At 28.8% G+C, this 22,101-nt stretch overlaps 1 protein-coding gene across 7 annotated transcripts in view; it reads left to right on the top strand.

Moving 5' to 3' along the window:
- LOC143240158 (CLIP-associating protein 1-B-like) overlaps positions 1-22,101 on the top strand; it is a 145,198-nt gene that overhangs the window by 102,725 nt on the left and 20,372 nt on the right. For all 7 annotated transcript variants that reach the window (XR_013021596.1, XM_076482129.1, XM_076482131.1 and 4 more), the window contains 10 exons: positions 2,542-2,652; positions 3,565-3,732; positions 5,322-5,485; positions 11,260-11,338; positions 12,439-12,585; positions 13,988-14,074; positions 16,324-16,448; positions 18,630-18,945; positions 19,743-19,812; positions 22,040-22,088. Coding sequence is in view for 6 of the 7 variants with exons in the window: in XM_076482129.1 (XP_076338244.1) it covers positions 2,542-2,652; positions 3,565-3,732; positions 5,322-5,485; positions 11,260-11,338; positions 12,439-12,585; positions 13,988-14,074; positions 16,324-16,448; positions 18,630-18,945; positions 19,743-19,812; positions 22,040-22,088 (1,316 nt within the window). In the remaining variant the exon portion in view is untranslated. The remainder of the gene's footprint in view (positions 1-2,541; positions 2,653-3,564; positions 3,733-5,321; positions 5,486-11,259; positions 11,339-12,438; positions 12,586-13,987; positions 14,075-16,323; positions 16,449-18,629; positions 18,946-19,742; positions 19,813-22,039; positions 22,089-22,101) is intronic.

A 22,101-nucleotide genomic window follows, 5' to 3' on the forward strand; every position in this document is an offset into this window, starting at 1 on the left:
ACTAATAATCTCACCACAAGTTGTAAATCACACAGTGAACATGTAGCTTACATTACTGTATTGAATGACATAACACACTAGCTTTTCTCTGTTGTACTTCATGAAGAATTTTTTAAATTTCATTATCCAGCCTAACAAGTTTCTAATTTTTACAGTTTAGTTAGTTTTATAATAATAAATGAAGAATATAGATGAAAAAACAAGAAATATGTAACTAACGTGTGACCTTTTGTGTTCTTTTTCCTGTCAATTGCTAAGGGAATTTAAGCCTACTTGTTTATACAGATGATACCAGTATACTAATTTTTAAATATTTAAATAATGCATCTAAAAACACAGAATAACAGCATGGTCAAAACAAACAGTGTCTTATAACTATCATCATTTATTTGGCTTTCTAATTATGACATAACAGCCTTTACATCTTGTTGACCTAAGATTGCAAGAGAAATTCTTGATGATGAGAAACCCGCTTGAAATAAAAATGTATCTCAGGATGGCTGGTATAGGTATTAACACTTTTATTGGTAAGCAAAGAACAATGTTTCAACCTTCCTAGGTCATCTTCAAGCTAACAAAATTTGCAACTGACCATTGCCAGACACATGTCATCCCTAAGACATGTCCAGCAATGGTCAGTTGCAAACTCTCTTTGTTAACCTGAAGATGACCTAGGAAAGTCAAAACGTTCTTTGCTTACCAATAAAAGTGTTAATACCCATACCAGTTATTCCGAGATACATTACAAGAGAAAATTTCAAACTGAGAATGAAATAGACAATACTCTATATTGAAAATAACATAATATAATACACTCTTTCATAAAATAAAACTCTGGCTTGGCTTTCTGTAAGTTTATAAATAATAATATAGGATAAAACATCAGAGAGAGCTATGGACAATTCGAGAAAGAACGGATGTGAAAGACTGACATAGCAAGTGTTTTATTTTCTAGTTTTTGACTCCCTAAACAAATAAGATTGAAAAGTATAAAAATTAGACATTACTAATATCTATATAATAATAAGAGATTAATGTTAAAAATCACACTACTCTAGAAGACCTAGAGAACAAATGTTACAATTCTCCTACTAGGAGAGATTGAGGATTTGTTTTAGTATTTTGTTATAAAACTAAGAACGTAAATTTTGTTTAATATTAAAATTTGATTTATTAACTACATTTTGATACCAAATTTACTGGTATGCATTAATAATAAAATAGTCTAATTAAATTTTGAATGCAAATTTTCAAAAAATTATTACATACTCACTTTGACCTACCCATAGTGAGAGGGTTAAGTAAGTAAGTTACTGATAATAACCATTATTCAGTCAAAAAGTATCTGAAGCTCCTATTAGTTGGGTGAATTGTGTATGAAAATAGTTTGTACTACAATTACATTATTGTGATATATAGTAAATGTAAGTATACTCAAAATTATTCATGAGAATTCAACTTCTAAATGTTCTTGGAAGAAGTTGAATTTGTACTGGTTAGTATTCCAGGAAGTAATACATTCATTGAAATGTAAAATAATTGTGCCATACAGATACTATGTATATCATTCTCCTATAGCACATATTTTATGCCTATGTGTAATTTTTTCCCTTAAAAGTCTGAACTGAAACATACTAAACTTGGCCAAGAACATGTACTAAGTTCAGACTTAGAGGATACATTTTGCAACACTACCTTATTGTGGAAGTTATTTATTATTTTACTGGATAGCTGCATCATGACAACAAAAATTATTCAGCAGAATAAAGAGGCAGAATCTGTTATGGGTAATACTTTAAATGAGTGGACTGCTCTAGGACTGACATATAGAGCAGAGGCACTTCCATATTCTTGTGATCCAGTTTTCTGATTGGTCAGCCACAAAGACTTATCACACTTTTCAAACAGAGATCTGTTTGACATCCAGTAAAGTCCTGTCTCACTGTTTTGTTTCTTCCGATACCTGTTTATTTTGCATGAAGTGCACTTTATTTTATCTTTTACTAAACACAGTTTTCTTTATTTACTCTTTTCATTTAAAAAAAAAGTTCACTCTTTTTGTCCTAATTCAAGCACGTGAAATAGGTAGTCCCTTATTACTCAGTAGTCAGTCTTTTTCTGTTCGTTCTCTAACTTGCAAATTCTTTTATTTAAATTTCACACCATGTAAATTTTCTTCAGAGTAGTGTAATCTTTTACTGTAAAAACTTGATCAATCAAATATTTAATCTAGGAACATGACTCCTATATCTATGGAATTGTATACCTACTTTTTAGCTAGTGTTATAATGGTACTTTTATTTTCAATAGTGTATATATGTCATTCTAAAAACGTTTTCAGTACATCTAGTTTTCTTTTGCATGCTGCAAACATAAGTAAAATATGGTTGAAAGTTCTGTCTACAATTTTTATGTAGAATTGTAAAAAATAAGACACACCTAAAATTAAATCTTAGTACAAAGAAACAGTGTTTTTTGCTAACTTTACTTTTTTGGATGCTAAAGTTAATTTTAATATTGATTTATATTCTTCTACTGCAGAAGTCTCCCAGGCGAAGATTTAATGCCTTTGATGACCAATCAGATGAGAGTGAGACCTCCAGTGCTTCTTCAGACCGATCGTTTGGCTCTTATGGAGGACGTCACTTAGATGTATGTTGAGATATTTATCGACATACTTAAAATTAGAATACTTCCACATTTACAACTAAAAATCAGTGAAATATAATTTGTTTAAGGTTCATATGCAAAATTGTATTAATTTTTGAAAATTTGATTTATTCTCTGTGTTGTAATAAAATTGGTTTTATTTACTGATAAAGTTATAACTTAACTTCCAGAATTAATTTGTAATTAACTATTGACCTTCTAAAAACTATTTGGGTTCATTAGTGTTTTTTTTCTAAGTTCCATGAAATTACTTTAATTATTTTCTATGGAATCACCAGATTGATTCACCTATGGTAATCCATTTTATTTTTAATATAAACAACATATAAGAGGAAGAACCATATTTCAATGATTGGTGAAATATTAGTGTATTTAAACACAATAACATTATATATCTTGAGTCACTTTACTAGATTGTGTTTGAAATATTTTTAATTAGGTAATTGTATAATCAACCATTTCTGATTTGTCTTGAATAATCTACACTAAGCTTTAAAGAAATAAAGGCATTGTGAGATATGTTTTGAAATACTCTCATGTAGTTTTAAAGATTTTGGTTGATGTTTGTTATTTGATAAGCATCAATTTCTGGTGACTGGGAGTCTTTTATATATATATGTACATATTCTTAATCATTTAACATCCTTGATAGGCTTGAATCTGCAGCTTTAAGATCTGAATTTTAGCATGCTCATGTTCATGTATTAACTTAATATAGTGTGTCTGATTTAAAATGAGTTGATAATTTTATTTCATTTTTTTAATAATAAACTTCATTGCCATAAACGTTCCATTTTTAATGTTAGGAAAAAAATTATTTATTGGAAAAGACAGTTTGGTTTTATTTATTTGAGGTTTTAATGGGCATATCAAGCAAACACTTTTCTTAAACAGGATGTGCCTGAAATAATCCATAACCTAGGGTCCATTCATTGGTCCGAGAGAAAGGAGGGACTTTTGGGACTGTGTGCTCTACTTCGCTCATCACGTATGCTTTCACCTGGGGAACTTAAACGTGTCACAGATACTTTCACCAAATTGTTTATGGATCCACATACAAAGGTAGAAGAATAAAATAGTAAATGACCTTCAAATAATGCACTACTGTTATATTTTATTTACTTTGTAATAAGAGGTCTTGTTATTTAGAATGGCTATAGTTTTTAGAAGAATCATTAAAGTGTAACAAAAAAGTTGTATTTTATTGTTTCTACCATTTTTAAATGTTATTTATTAAGCTTTATTATTAAGGATAAGAATGAAACATGTTTATAAGATAAACATAACTGTTACCTGCTACAACTACATCTCAGATTTAACCCACTGACTGGTGATTCATCATATTGGGTATGGTATGCCTCAGACAATTGTTTAGGAATTGGTAGTATATCGTGCATGGTTCCCAAAACTTCCATGTGCATTTAAAGCAGTTGCAGCCAAAGTTGTATATTTAATCAAATCTTAAATTTTTAAAGAAATAATCTAATAATTTTTCTTAATTATTCGGTTATTAAAACACTCGGGAAGTTCTATTTTGACTGTATATGAACTAGTCATTATTGTAATTATAAAAGACGTTCCGAGTTTCCTATTCAATTTAAAAACTTCATGTATTTTTAGAAATATTCCATCAGAATATTTAAATATTTTTATCTCATTTTCAAGCAAAAATAATACTAATAATAATAATGTTTGGGGGACTGACCTTTTAAAGTTTAGTACAATTACAATAACTGAAAGTATCATTATATCCATCACATGACCAGTAAAATTAGAATAAATTTGTAACTTCACTTGCTTGATACAAATTAAAATAATCTATATAAATAGTATTGTCTGTTGTATGTCCATGTGACTACATATCTATATAAATATAACAGTACTGTCTGTTGTATGTTTGTGTGACTACTTATCTATATAAATATAACAGTAATGCCTGTTGTGTGTCCATGTAACTGCTTTGCAGGATGTGGATGGATCTTCATCAAATTTGGTATGCAAGTTCATTGGGTCCATGCATGTAGGGGGTACATACAGATTTTCAGTTTTGGAATCTTCACCAAATTTATGTTGAAATTTATTGGGCTCATAGGGAGATACACCCAGATTTTCAGTTTCACATTTTGCAGTTCTAATGGGTGTTTTTTAATACCACCTCACATCCTGTGAATGGATCTTCACCAAATTTGATTTGGAGGATCACTGAGTCCATGAAAAGATGCATACAAATTTTCGGTTTTGCATTTTGTGGGTTTTATTTGCATTTTTGCTATTTTTACCACTTCTTTGCATTCTGTTGGTGGATCTTCATCTAATTTGATGGGAAGATTGTGGTTTCACATTTTTTGTTTTGTTTTGTAGTTTTTATGGAACATCTTTGAGTTTTTTTACAATTACGTATAAGGGAAGTAACTTTTCACATCCTAAGATAACCTTTCATCAATCAAGAATTTATATAACTTCCAACCAGTGGATGGGTACTCCATCTAGTTTATAATATATCTGTATATATAAATAACAGAATTACTAAGGCTACTCTAGCTAGTAATGAATAACTTTGGTCAAAACACTGGGGCTTCAAGCATTCATAAATTTCTCAATACAACTTCCTTAGATCTTATGGTAAATCTTTTATTCTGTTCCCTCTTTAGGTGTTTACTCTATTTCTGGATACTCTAAATGAACTGATTCGTGTTCACCATGTGGACCTTTATGGTTGGTTGTACGTTCTTTTGACACGTCTTTTCATCAAGTCCGGTACAGACATTGTAACTTCTGTGCAGACGAAAATTAAAAAAACTTTGGATTTGATTAGGTAATGTTTATTGTTACTTCATTATGTAATGTTTATTGTTACTTCATTAGGTAATGTTTATTGTTACTTCATTATGTAATGTTTATTGTTACTTCATTATGTAATGTTTATTGTTACTTCATTAGGTAATGTTTATTGTTACTTCATTAGGTAATGTTTATTGTTACTTCATTAGGTAATGTTTATTGTTACTTCATTAGGTAATGTTTATTGTTACTTCATTATGTAATGTTTATTGTTACTTCATTAGGTAATGTTTTTATGTTTCATTTACTCATATTTTAATGATATAGATATACTGTTATAAAACCTTAGTTCTCTAATAATACTCACTGAGTGTTATTGACTTGTACGGTTTATCTATAACTTATATCATGAAATCTGTACTTCATATTTTGAAATTAAAGACAACACTAAAAACTAGAAACTAGTTGGACTTGGTCTTCAGTCAAGCAATAAACTTAGGCTTAATTATTGTGTTTAATGTATGTGTATCTTTCAGCTGAACAGTTTGCAATTTATTGAAATGTACCAAGTAGTAAGGAACACAATGTAATTGTTATAAAGTAGTAAGGAACATAATGTAATTGTTATTAATCATGTAGAAAAATAACTACTGTTATTAAAATACATGCACAAAAAAGACGAATTTTATGAATTTAATACTAAAGTTAGGTAAGATTAACCAATTAAAAAACCTTATAGAACCAATCTTTGATACTATTTATAATTAAAACAGTGGAAAACAAAAAAATAATAATAATAAGTTTTAATTTTTTTATGATATTCTGTAAAAATTATGAGAATTATGTAACTTTGGAAGTAAAGAATGTGTAACAATTGATTTATTTTTAGGTCTAAAGTTTTCAAATTTAAGTAATGACATAGTGCTGTTAAACATGTTCAAATGTATAAAAGATACAGTTTACTTACAGGATGTTATATAACTGGTATTGTAATTATTGCAGTGTATTAATCTTACAGTTCACCATTTTTATTAATAAAAAGGAATTTTTATATTTTATTGTCCTGCATGTATTTTGTTGTTTAATCCAGACCTACAATAACTGTACATGTTCTGGCGTTTTTTACAATGTTACTATATGTATATCTAGTACTTTTAATGATCTTTTTATGCATAGGATATATACAAAATATTATTTTAATCTTTGATTGTCAGTGGAGTCCACATGATTGGTTTTTAAACATATTTTTGCACCAACTTGCTTGTTAGTACTTGGCATTGTTGTTTAAAGGGCCCCAAACAACAACATGCGAGTAACACAAAAACTGTGTTAAAAATGATATAATTAGTGTCTCACTTGATCCCACAGATTACTCTTAAGATTCCTGGTGTTTTATGTAGAAAACGAGGTATTTCACCAAATCTTTACAATGAGCCAAGAGTCCAAAGCATGATATTACTCATTACAAAATTATGTGTAAAAGTCATTAGTAGTGAAAGAGATAAAAACAAGTTGATAATTTGAGGGTTAAGGAAAATATCCTATGCAATGAGCATCAGATGGAAAATACAACAAAGTGATTAAACAATGAGCATCAGATGGAAAATACAACAAAGTGATTAAACAATGAGCATTAAGAAGAAAATACAACAAAGTGATTAAACAATGAGCATTAAGAAGAAAATACAACAAAGTGATTAAACAATAAGCATTAAGAAGAAAATACAACAAAGTGATTAAACAATGAGCATTAAGAAGAAAATACAACAAAGTGATTAAACAATGAGCATCAGATGGAAAATACAACAAAGTGATTAAACAATGAGCATTAAGAAGAAAATACAACAAAGTGATTAAACAATGAGCATTAAGAAGAAAATACAACAAAGTGATTAAACAATAAGCATTGAGAAGAAAATACAACAAAGTGATTAAACAGTGAGCATCAGATGGAAAATACAACAAAGTGATTAAACAATGAGCATTAAGAAGAAAATACAACAAAGTGATTAAACAATAAGCATTGAGAAGAAAATACAACAAAGTGATTAAACAGTGAGCATCAGATGGAAAATACAACAAAGTGATTAAACAATGAGCATTAAGAAGAAAATACAACAAAGTGATTAAACAATAAGCATTGAGAAGAAAATACAACAAAGTGATTAAACAGTGAGCATCAGATGGAAAATACAACAAAGTGATTAAACAATGAGCATTAAGAAGAAAATACAACAAAGTGATTAAACAATAAGCATTGAGAAGAAAATACAACAAAGTGATTAAACAGTGAGCATCAGATGGAAAATACAACAAAGTGATTAAACAATGAGCATTAAGAAGAAAATACAACAAAGTGATTAAACAATGAGCATTAAGAAGAAAATACAACAAAGTGATTGAACAATGAGCATTAAGAAAAAATACAACAAAGTGATTAAACAATGAGCATCAAATGGAAAATATAACAAAGTGAATAAACAATGAGCATCAGATGGAAAATACAACAAAGTGATTAAACAATGAGCATCAGATGGAAAATATAACAATGTGATTAAACAATGAGCATCAGATGGAAAATACAACAAAGTGATTAAACAATGAGCATTAAGAAGAAAATACAACAAAGTGATTAAACAATGAGCATTAAGAAAAATACAACAAAGTGATTAAACAATGAGCATTAAGAAGAAATTACAAAAAGTGATTAAACAATGAGCATCAGATGGAAAATACAACAAAGTGATTAAACAATGAGCATCAGATGGAAAATATAACAAAGTGATTAAACAATGAGCATCAGATGGAAAATATAACAAAGTGATTAAACAATGAGCATCAGATGGAAAATACAACAAAGCAAGTAAATAATGAGCATCAGATGGAAAATACAACAAAGTGATTAAACAATGAGCATCAGGTGGAAAATACAACAAAGTGATTAAACAGTGAGTTTCAGGTGGAAATTACAACAAAGTGATTAAATATTGAGAATCAGATAGAAAATACAACAAAGTGATTAAACAATGAGCATCAGATGGAAAATACAACAAAGCAAGTAAATAATGAGCATCAGATGGAAAATACAACAAAGTGATTAAATAATGAGAATCAGATAGAAAATACAACAAAGTGATTAAACAATGAGCATCAGGTGGAAAATACAACAAAGTGATTAAACAGTGAGCTTCAGGTGGAAATTACAACAAAGTGATTAAACAATGAGCATCAGATGGAAAATACAACAAAGCAAGTAAATAATGAGCATCAGATGGAAAATACAACAAAGTGATTAAACAATGAGCATCAGATGGAAAATACAACAAAGTGATTAAACAATGAGCATCAGATGGAAAATACAAAAAGTGATTAAACAATGAGCATCAGATGGAAAATACAACAAAGTGATTAAATAATGAGCATCAGATGGAAAATATAACAAAGTGATTAAACAATGAGCATCAGATGGAAAATACAACAAAGTGATTAAACAATGAGCATCAGATTGAAAATACAAAAAGTGATTAAACAATGAGCATCAGATGGAAAATACAACAAAGCAAGTAAATAATGAGCATCAGATGGAAAATATAACAAAGTGATTAAACAATGAGCATCAGATGGAAAATACAACAAAGCAAGTAAATAATGAGCATCAGATGGAAAATATAACAAAGTGATTAAACAATGAGCATCAGATGGAAAATATAACAAAGTGATTAAACAATGAGCATCAGATGGAAAATACAAAAAGTGATTAAACAATGAGCATCAGATGGAAAATACAAAAAGTGATTAAACAATGAGCATCAGATGGAAAATACAACAAAGTGATTAAACAATGAGCATCAGATGGAAAATACAAAAAGTGATTAAACAATGAGCATCAGATGGAAAATACAACAAAGTGATTAAACAATGAGCATCAGATGGAAAATACAAAAAGTGATTAAACAATGAGCATCAGATGGAAAATATAACAAAGTGATTAAACAATGAGCATCAGATGGAAAATACAAAAAAGTGATTAAACAATGAGCATCAGATGGAAAATATAACAAAGTGATTAAACAATGAGCATCAGATGGAAAATACAAAAAGTGATTAAACAATGAGCATCAGATGGAAAATACAAAAAGTGATTAAACAATGAGCATCAGATGGAAAATACAACAAAGTGATTAAACAATGAGCATCAGATGGAAAATACAAAAAGTGATTAAACAATGAGCATCAGATGGAAAATATAACAAAGTGATTAAACAATGAGCATCAGATGGAAAATACAACAAAGCAAGTAAATAATGAGCATCAGATGGAAAATATAACAAAGTGATTAAACAATGAGCATCAGATGGAAAATATAACAAAGTGATTAAACAATGAGCATCAGATGGAAAATACAAAAAGTGATTAAACAATGAGCATCAAATGGAAAATATAACAAAGTGATTAAACAATGAGCATCAGATGGAAAATATAACAAAGTGATTAAACAATGAGCATCAGATGGAAAATACAACAAAGCAAGTAAATAATGAGCATCAGATGGAAAATACAAAAAGTGATTAAACAATGAGCATCAGATGGAAAATACAACAAAGCAAGTAAATAATGAGCATCAGATGGAAAATACAACAAAGCAAGTAAATAATGAGCATCAGATGGAAAATACAAAAAGTGATTAAACAATGAGCATCAGATGGAAAATACAACAAAGTGATTAAACAATGAGCATCAGATGGAAAATACAAAAAGTGATTAAACAATGAGCATCAGATGGAAAATATAACAAAGTGATTAAACAATGAGCATCAGATGGAAAATACAACAAAGCAAGTAAATAATGAGCATCAGATGGAAAATATAACAAAGTGATTAAACAATGAGCATCAGATGGAAAATACAACAAAGTGATTAAACAATGAGCATCAGATGGAAAATATAACAAAGTGATTAAACAATGAGCATCAGATGGAAAATACAACAAAGTGATTAAACAGTGAGCTTCAGGTGGAAATTACAACAAAGTTATTAAATATTGAGAATCAGATAGAAAATACAACAAAGTAAATAGACAATGAATGATAGGAGGAAAATTCACTAAAATTAATAGAAAATTGCATTGATAAACATTTCCACACATACACACACACACGCATTGTACCTTCAAAAGTGAATCTGAATAGTAATAAAGTACAGTTGTTGCTTCAGTGATTCACATGTATGATGGTATCATGAATGTTTTTTGTGAATAAACAAAATATTTAAGAAAACAAAAGTGAAAATGAGAAAAACCTGAGGTAGGAAATATGAGATCAAAGAATTAGAGTACAGCAGAGTAGTTAGCCTTTAGCCTAGATTTAAATGTGTAAGTTTGCTTCAGGTACACAGTAGTTATAAACTAAAAGAAAGGAAGAATATTAGATTTTAATTCTTACTAACATTTTATTAACATTATCTTAAATTGTTATTCAAACATTTCTTTGCACTATGACCCTCAAATGAATTACAGAAATGGACCTTAAAGTAATAGTTTTTTTTCTTGAAATTATTTTTTTAACATGTGAATTACTTAATGTTTTTCTTCATCACGTTTTCTTGATTATAAAATTACTTACCTGTAAAGAGCTTTTCATGTTGAATTATAAAATTTTTAATCCATTTAAAAAAAGGACAATTTTTATAGTATTTATTAAATAATAAAGATAAATTTCATTTTTGACATCATATACGATTATGTTGAACTGACTAGCATCTTGAAGTAATAGAGAGTAAAACTTAATATATTTCCTCTTTCATTCAAAGGGACTGTTTTTCAAGTGACAAATTATTCCATGTTATCATTCGTTTTCTAAACGATCCTACCCAAACACCCAATAACAAGGTAAGATTTAATTCATTTGGGACATTCATAACTTGATGTTCGTAGAAGCTTTAGCAAACCCAAAGCAGCTGTAATATGTTTAGACAGATTTTTTAGTTTTAATGGTAGAGCAAAGTAGATCTATTTCTTCTGTATTTTGGTGGCTTGTTAGTTGTTTTTTTATCCATTTTAAAATGTCCAATGTTGTGAAGTTGTTTTACTGTTTTAATACTCATCTGCATTCAGTTTTTTTAATAGCAATATATATATGTTTCAGAAACAAAAAATAATTATAGAACATGTGCATCACAGAATTTAAGAAGTCCTGGTTTTGAGATTATTTAGTTTTGAGTGATCAAGGAATCATCAAATAGGCTATGCTGTGTTAGGGAGTGAATGCAAGAAAGAGAGAAGGATGATACATGGGCTTCCCAGATAACTTCCATGTAGAGCATTTTCAAAACAGCTAGTGACTGAGTTCTTCTATTAGAAACAGGTTGTAAGGCAAAAGAGGCTAATAACAGATTTAAAAAATTATATGAGTTTGTAACAGTGATAGAAATGTCTTTTTTTATTCAGTTAAAATTATATTTAAGTTTATAATTTGTATGAAGTAACACAATCTTAATGCTTAATAATACTTGGTCATGGACTGACCTTTTGGTATCGCTGGGGAGCATGGTCCAGATTCATGTAATGCCACAGTTTAGTCCCCAAACATTTATCTGTGGTTGCATAATAAGTATGACAGTGAATACCTTAGTGTGAATGGTGGACAATAGATTGCTCTTAATTGGCTGGCTTCTATATGGTCATTTGTTGAAAATTATGGATGACAGCAGGTATCCATTGTCATACATACAAATACACTTCAAAAAACTGCTATGAATAAATTAAATCAATACTAATTCAAGTTGATTACTCCATATACTAAGTCTGTTGATGCATCATACATATAAACATAAAAGTAGACATTGTAATATATATATAATAAAGTGTCTTATTACTCTTTCAGATATCTTATTTATGGTTTTTAACCCTTCTTTTATTTGAAACAAAAACAACGAAATTCAGGTTAATCCAGATAGAAAAACTTTACATTTTCATATAATTTTCTCCAGGCCAAACTGACCATGTTACAATACCTAAATTCAGTACTAAAGGTAATGGACCCAAGTGAATTTTTGGGGTCCAACAGTGAAACTAAACAGGCTGTTACTAAGGTAATCTCTTGGACTACTGACACCAAGAATAGTGACTTAAGAAGGGTATGTACAACTATTTTAAAACTAAAGTATTTGTAGCCAAACCAACTTACTTTAGTACTGCCAAACCCAGATTGTTATAATAAATGTTAAGTATAATTTTGTGTGAGACAAAAATTCATATTTTCTGAATTAAAATATTAACATGTTGTTCGAAATGAATTTTCACATTTTAAAGTTGTAAGTTGTCAAGTACAGGCATCTGAGTGTTCTAAGTATTTTTCTATTTCTCATTAGTGAACACAAGGAAATAAGAAAGTAAATAAAGAAAATGTTTACTTATACTATTAGAAAAGAACTTTTGCATTTCAGTAACATTAATTAATAACAAATGTTCTTAATTAATTAATTAATAACAAAATAAATAGCATTACAGATATATACAATGTGAACTGTATATACAATATACCAATATGTTATTTGAATGTATTGTTTTATTGGTTAAATTATACAGGTGTTCGGAAAGTCACTGTGCTCTTATATATTTATTAACAGACATGTTTCAATATAGAATACAGGAGGTAAGTATGAATTATAATTATAAACAATGTTGAAAGTGAACCCCATTGGCATCAATACAGGCCTGGATCCTTCTTATTTTGTTTTAAACACCGCCATCAGTTGCTGGCTTGAAATAGACTGAATAAAATATGATTACAAAACTGCACAGTGACTTTCCGAACACTCTATATTTTACTTAGGAAATATATCTTCTGTTTTCTTGTCAATAATTATTGTGAAATAAAAGAGGTTTAATTTAAATCAAACTTAACACTCAACACGTGTTAGTGGACATTTTCTAGAAGAGTTATTAGTTTTGATTCAAATAGAACTTGTTCAAACCATGGTGTAATATATTTGGTTATACTAGTGTTTTGTAGATGGTGTGATTCTGTGTGTTATCTTGTTAGAAGTTCAAAAACATATTTCTTGTATTTTATGTTATTACACTAGTTCAAATTAAAGAATAAAAGTATGTGTTTGTTTCAGTTCTCTCAAGATATTATCATGGGTCTGTTTAATGTGAACACACCTGAATTTTCTATGTTATTAAAAGTATGTGTTTGTTTCAGTTCTCTCAAGATATTATCATGGGTCTGTTTAATGTGAACACACCTGAATTTTCTATGTTATTAAAAGTATGTGTTTGTTTCAGTTCTCTCAAGATATTATCATGGGTCTGTTTAATGTGAACACACCTGAATTTTCTATGTTATTAAAAGTATGTGTTTGTTTCAGTTCTCTCAAGATATTATCATGGGTCTGTTTAATGTGAACACACCTGAATTTTCTATGTTATTAAAAGTATGTGTTTGTTTCAGTTCTCTCAAGATATTATCATGGGTCTGTTTAATGTGAACACACCTGAATTTTCTATGTTATTAAAAGTATGTGTTTGTTTCAGTTCTCTCAAGATATTATCATGGGTCTGTTTAATGTGAACACACCTGAATTTTCTATGTTATTAAACCAACTACCAAAGAGTTATCAGGTGAGGATGCCATAAGAAACTTTGTTAACTTTATAATGGATATTATATGTTGACTATAGCCATATAATTAGAAATTACAAGTAAAAATGACCAACCATTACATCAACAGCATATGCAAATACATATGGCCATATGATGTTAATTCAAGTCCACTAAGTTGTCATTAGTTGTGTAAAAGGTGTGTGTAGTTATTCATTAACAATGAAAGAAAAGCAAGTGGGTGTTAGAATCTTCACAGGGAACATAGTAGTGGGTGTTTCTTACTCAGTTCATTCTACAATGCAGTAATTACATTTATTGTGTGACTTTCAGAATAGCATTCCAAGTGTTCTAAGAATGGCACAACTTTCATAAAACCAAATAAGCTGTGATGACTCAATGTCTGAAGGTCTATACACCATTGATATCATCACAGTCTATAAATGTGACGTATCATACAATTTTTCAACATTAGACAAGGCATTCTCTGATCTCAGTTGTTGTCAGAGGTTGTGAAAGAGTGAATCAGAACTCAGCTACACCTACCATTCTTTCTTATGAACAAGTTAATCCAAATACTACAAGATTTTTATCAGAACCTTATCAAAATCATATAACTTGGCAAAGCTGTCATTCAAGCCTAAATGTGATTCTCTAATTATCTGGCCAGTGGGTAGAAATAGGTAAAAGTATCATTCTAACTGATATGAACAGAACATAGCCTCATTAGCTCTTTCTCTATAATGCAGTGAACTAAATATTGTGGTAATTTTATAGTTGTGCAAATCATATGCTGTTTTGTTGGATTTAAGTTTGGAACCATGAAGCATATGTGTGTATGTATATATATACATACATATATATATATATCTGTATGTGTTTGTGAAACTTCATTATAAACTTGTCACTATAAACTACAAGATATTTTCTAAAAAGTTTTTCTTTAACAATGGATTTGTTATTATGTTAAGTATTTATTTGCACCACTTTATACAAATGAACTCACAGCTTGCAACAGACAGATACAGTTTTGGTTGATCGACTCAGATCACATTATATAAGATGAATTAAAGCACCAAATGTATCCAGTAGAATAGAATTTATTAAAAACGTTAAATAATTTTGATATATATATACATACATACATAAAAATGGAAAACAAAACATTTAATCTAGTTTGGTCTTACCAACTTTTCTTTATGTGATGAGCAACCTTCGTATTCATTTACTAACTGGAATGTTACAGTCAAGTTTTTTTATTACTATTGACAAATTATTAACTTTTCCTATTACCTTTGCTCCTGGTGGTGATGAATCATCACCAGTAACATATCTTCTACTAATGTGAAAAGCTATAAAACTTTTGATAAATGAAGGATCTTGTTAGATGTTTTTTTTTTTTTTTGCTTTTTTTTGTGTGCAAGTGATAAATTACTTTTATACTGCTGAGTGTCGTTATATTTAAAGTTTTATTGTTTATTGTTGATTCCACTTAGAAGTGACAAACACTATAATTAGCTTCAAACTCTTTTAAAAATTAAGCAGTATTGATAGAGAAGCATACAAGGTTTTTGTTGATAAAAAACACAATCAGTAATCATTGTTTGTAAAGCTATGCTATTTTTGTTTCTGGTTGTACTTGCTGACATGTTAATGATTTTACTCAGGTTTTTCTACAGATCTGAAACTTAAAATCTTTGAATTAAACTTTCAAGAATATTTCTGGGTATTGCCACATAAAAGTATTGTAGTATCTTATGATAACAGAAGGTTTATGCATATGTATTTTAAATGACATATGCTGGATCAATTTAGAAATTTCTATATGTGAAAAGTAGTGGTTACACTCTGAATTTAGTTATTGTACGTTTTGACTGTTTACACTCCAAGAACTTGTATGTGTATAGCCACAGATAATAGCAATTTCTTATTGCCATGAAAGAATACAATGTTACATCAGCCTTGTGAAATATAACAAAATTACAAAACTCCAAAGTTACAGCTGTACTGAAATAGAATTTTCAATATACAGTATCAATAAGACAAAAAAAAACTTTTACATTTGTAATTGTTTTTAATTGTTTTATTAGACTTTAAGTAGTTAATATATTCTTGTTTGCTCTGAAATTAGCTTATTAGCAAATTTATACAAACATTTAACCAAATATGTGACATCTTATAATTAGATTTATCTCTTTAAAGTGAAAAATATTTAAAACTATGTCACTGATATGCTCAGATTAATTTATTTTCATTGGTGGTTTCATCAGGATAGTGCATTTAAGCTTCTTAGTTCAAGAAGACGTAGCAGTACAGATAGTAATATTTCTCTTGGAGTGAGAAACCCTCCCAGCCCTGTAACATCAAACCTTCACTCATCCAGTGCAACATCAAGGTTGGTAAAAACAAACAGCTCATTATGTGTTTTGGGAAACAAAGACTGACGAGTCTTTTTTTCCAAATAATTAATTTTATCTTACTTTTCACAATCACATTTTTAGAGCATTTGTCATATTAACTGCATGGGAAAATCAGAGACTCAAATTTCGTGGCTTACACTTCAAAAATATCAAATTCACTATTCATAGGAACTCACCTTGATAGCCTGTTTTTACTACATTAATATGGATTGGCTAATCATGTGCTGGTTTTGCCACTTTTTCTATCATTCAAATATGTTTAAATAATGATTGTATTGTTAAAATTGTACAACTTACTCTGTCAACTGTGTTTTTTTAACACTTTAATCTGTCACATTATATTTTATATTACAAATAGCACATTATTTAACTACATTTAAAGCCATGTAAGATAAAACAGTTTCTAATGTTTTTATTTAAATGTCATGACTCTCTTTTCTTGTTGTTGTTTTTAAGTAGTTTTGAACACAATAAAACACATTGCAACCAGAATAACAAAATTAAATACATTACAACCAAAACACAGAATTGCAAAACCTATTTTCTAAGTAATGGATCTCGACTGTCTTGAAAATTAATCAAATTTAAAGTACTGTGTATTTTAATAGCATTTATTTTTTGTGGCTATGAGGGATTGTCGTTCATGCTATGTTACTACAAAAAATAAGATGATGCTTTGCAGTTAGGGTCATGGGTGCACTTGAGTGACTGATGGCTAAATCCCACTATTTGATTAAAGTGGCCCTCAAATTAGCAGTGAATGTGGTTAATTAGCTGGCTTCCTTCTAGTCTGTCAGTTGAAAATTACAGACAGCTTGTGCAGGTTACTCTTGTGTGGCTTTATACAGACATAAAAAATAATTAAATCAATATTTTTAGTTTCATAAGAATTGTTACAATGTTTACTTTCTTGTTATGGTTTTAAACAATATTACTTGATCGTGCCAGAGTTAATATTTGATTCTTAATAGCCAGTATTCAGATTGGATACTGAGAGAAAACTATCAACAGCCAAGAGACATATACCATGTAACAAGAAGTATGCCAGAAAAGAAACTGTACTTTTTAACTGAAAGTTACAATACAGTTAAGAGTTACATTAATGCAAGTACAGTGTCATATATATATATACGACGACCGAAGAAGGTCGAAAAGTTGTTCACTCTTCTATGTAAAATATTTTCTCAACCTAAACGAGCCGTTTTTGCATATATATTTCTCAACAAGTGGGTTTCTCGACATCACTGATTAAGTACAGTGTCAGATAAAGATACTTGTCATGAGAGGTGGAAGAATTCTGTTGTTGTTTTTTTTTTTACTTGTGTGCGGTGCTAGGTGTGGAAATACTTGCACAATAAAGTACAAATTTGTTTTTCAACTAATCACTATTAGTTGGTAATATATCTACATAAATAATTATGAACACAACTGGCTTTTGTTCATGTAGCAATGTATAAAATTCACTGCTGCAATAGTTGAGTTAAAATGTTTTATAAATTCATGTTTACCTGAATAGTGGCACAGCCCAAATATTTGTTTGTAAGAACTGTACATTGTGGTGTCTGTATGCCTCAGTATTTTTTTTATAGCATTTTTAGGTACCATATATTGTTTGTCACCCAATAACAGACTTGTACACACTAAAACTTTATTATTGTTTGTATTGTGTAGTATTTGTATTGATACAGCCTGCAGCTGCACACAGTAATTATGATACACTTGTGCAATGTGTGCAATTGATTTGTAGATATTCACTCTCCGATATACTTTTTTTTTTTTTCATTATGCATAATGGTGAACATTAATGTGCTTTAACCAATGGAATATTTGTCACTAATGGTGACTTGAGTGTGTTTAAAATGAACAGTTTCATGTTCAGGAAGATTCTAAAGCAGTTAAAAATTTAGTTAATTGTACATTTGTCAGTGCGAGGGATGAACTAAGTGTTACATTTTTTTTTCTTGATATTGAGTCAATGAACGATGTATTTGTACCAAGCTGTTTTTTTTTTCATTCAGTCTGAGTAAAAGAGTGATATATGTTCAAAATGTCAAATACAAATAATTTATGTAGTATACGATTAAGGTGAAATTATTTTCTTTGCTAGTAAATTTATTCTTGTACACTTTAACTATATTATTTTGTTTTACCAAAAGTCGTTCAGAAACACCACAGGATCACTCGCTTGAGTACGATGACACTGAAAATTTAAATTCTGAAGAGATTTTTAACTCACTGAAAATGACCTCAGCAGAAATTCAGAAATACAGCGAGACTACGTATGAGAAGGAATATAATTCGAAAGATGAAAGACAAAAATTGAAAGATAATGTAATAAGAGATTCTGGCCCTCAAGACTCAGGTAATAGCTACTCTTCATCTCCAGATGGTAGGCAAGATTCAGTGCATGAACGCTTGAAGCTCCTCAGAATTCAATCTCCCAAATATTCTTCAAATTACTATAAAGAACAGGTGGGGATTGGATATTATTTTTAAGAATATTAGAAATATCTGTTATCTTATTTATTATGATTTATTGTTTTTAGGGCATAGATATTTAATATGTGGTTACTTGTTCATTTTATCTTACTGTAATATATTATATCATGAATAATAATAGATTCAATAATTAAACATTTTAAAAAAAATTTTAGAACACAAATATTATTTACTGCATATATAATTTCATCTGTTTGATAACAACTACAAAATTAATTACTTTTATTAGATACTAAATAATGTTACCATTACTTACAACACAAAATTGGTAAATACACTTTCAGATTCTGAAAGTCAATATTCCAAAGAGAGTTTTTGACAGAAAACTGTCCATTTAATGTTGCTTATTAATTATTAATTTGACTACTGCTCCTTTGATGGAAACCTAAAGACCTAAATCCTGCAGTACTTTAATAAGTGTTTGAATTTTTTCTACAATATGTGTATGCAATGGTGCTGCAAAACATAAAAGTATCTAGTGTGAATAGAAAGATTAGTATACTTTAAAATTATCCATCAGGTCATACAATATGTAGGGGATAAAATTCATAATATTTCAAGCATGCTAATGAAAAACTTAAATGGAAAACAAGGGTTAGTTTTCATTGTCCTTTCAGTTTCCCAAGAGATAGAATAAAAGGTATTTACTGTTTATTATATCATTAATAATGTAATTATATTTAATTAAATAAATATGAATTTCAAATTATTTTATGTTTCAGACTACATTCCTATATTTCTGTGTAAAAAAATTAAACGTGTAATTTTAGGACAGAGAGGATGGTGTAGATAGAGATGCTTATCCAGAACCTTATTTTGATCAGAGGGAACTTGAAGATGGTGAGTCTAATATTTCTGTGAAAAGTTGTTTAGTTTTAGACTGTGGAGAATAACTTATTTTTTCCGTGAACTTTCTTTAATCTGTAATGTATGTGTACAACATCAATATCTCATATTTTACAAGTTTAATGCTGTACAAAGATATAATAACTTATTTTTCATGAAAGCAGGCAACACCTTATCAAGTCAGAATGATTCTTCAAGAAACTTTTTCAATCGATCATTCTGTTTCAAAAATATTTTTATCTAATGCTGATAAACCCAGCCGTACACATACATGAAAGTATGCTCACACAGACATGTACTTTAGTGTGTAGAAGTGAATAATTCTGGCATGTTCTGTACTAAAAATTGTTCTCAGTACTTCAGATGCCAGGTGTTGATACTCATGTAGGCACAACACAGATGGCACTTTGTTCTTAACAATAAACAATCACTCAACTTTGTTTCATACTATTCATATAATAGTTAGTGTTGTTTTTTTAATGTGAATGACATTTTGGTATTTTTATTGAGATATCCTCTATCAATTTTTTTTGCTAATATATTATATTAAATTATATTAAGTTATATTAAATTATTTAATTATGAGCAATCATAATAGTAAAATATCCCTTCATTTTTAATTTGAAGTTTTCCTTTATAATAAGCAAAATCATGACAGTCTATTGAATACAACTGTTCCACTTGTGTAGTTTTGGAAAAATTTTGAAATGCATTCAAATAACAGTGCAAATTTTATTATATATGCTTATTTGTTATATATGATTTGTCCAGAAAACAACTTCCCTGTAACATGACTTGTAGTATTGAACTGTGTTATTTAACAAAGGAAGAGATACTGAGTTTTGTGGTGCTCAGACTAATATATAGGCCTAGCTTCCACATAAAACACTTATTTCATTATAAAGATCAAATACTTACACTTCTACATTCATGGCTCATGTATAAGTATGTACATTGGTGAAACCAAACATCGTGTGTAAACTAGACAACACATTTAAAAATATCAAACAAAATTCATTACTTAAACCCAACCACTAAACCATTCATTCACATGTTGAAACCACAGGTCACAGTATTTCATATGATAATTTCTCTATTGTTACTACAAAATTTTCAGACCTTGAACTGTACTTTAAAGAAAATTTGCTCATAGCTAAAGACTGGCCTGCTCTTAACAACTTACAAACCTCTTTAGACCTAAAATCATTTTAGATTTATACAATTAAAAACTAAACAGTTTGTTACAAATACTTATAATTGTCTTATACAACTTGTAATTCATGATACATTTGTAATGCATTGTATAATCTGTTTATTCTTCCATTTACTACTTTACTGAATATTTAAGTAAATTAACGATGGGTGATAATATAACATTAGTTAATAAATATCACTGTTATATTATTTTTATATTTTACTGAAAAAGATAACTGATATTTAAGTAAATTAACGATGGGTGATGATATAGCATTAGTTAATAAATATCACTGTTATATTATTTTTATATTTTACTGAAAAAGATAACAGTGATATTTAAGTAAATTAATGATGGATGATGATATAGCATTAGTTAATGAATATCACTGTTATATTATTTTTATATTTTACTGAAGATAACAGTGATATTTAAGTAAATTAACGATGGGTGATGATATAACATTAGTTAATGAATATCACTGTTATATTATTTTTATATTTTACTGAAGATAACAGTGATATTTAAGTAAATTAACGATGGGTGATGATATAGCATTAGTTAATGAATATCACTGTTATATTATTTTTATATTTCACTGAAGATTATACAAGTGTATTTGAACCTTCTGTAGATAAAAATGTTTTGTGTTTCATCAACTGTCTTTATCTTTATTGTTATGGTGTTATTTTATTACTTGTGTTAATTTTGGTAAGGAGTTATAGGGGAACTGTTTCATTTTTTGTTGTATTGAACATGATGCTGAGCATTTTTAAATTATGTCTAAGAGTTTTATTTATGTACTAATTCAAAAATTGCTGTATACAAAATAAATCATTCCAGTTTTTAACTATTTAAAATCTAAACATCAATTATCATTTTTAAGTTTTATTTTCCATTTCTAACAGAATTTTCATATGTATAGGATCATTCAGTTCATTTATCTGTATGTTTTGACTAATAAACATCTGATTTTGTTTTTGTATAACACATAGATAAAAAGAGTGATTTCAGACTTATTTTCAGACTCTGTTTTTGGTGACATTGTCACAGAACTCAACAATCATAACACCAGGTAAAGTGTTGTT

This window comes from Tachypleus tridentatus, chromosome 13 (assembly GCF_004210375.1).
Source record: "Tachypleus tridentatus isolate NWPU-2018 chromosome 13, ASM421037v1, whole genome shotgun sequence".
In the NCBI taxonomy this organism is placed as follows: domain Eukaryota; kingdom Metazoa; phylum Arthropoda; class Merostomata; order Xiphosura; family Limulidae; genus Tachypleus; species Tachypleus tridentatus.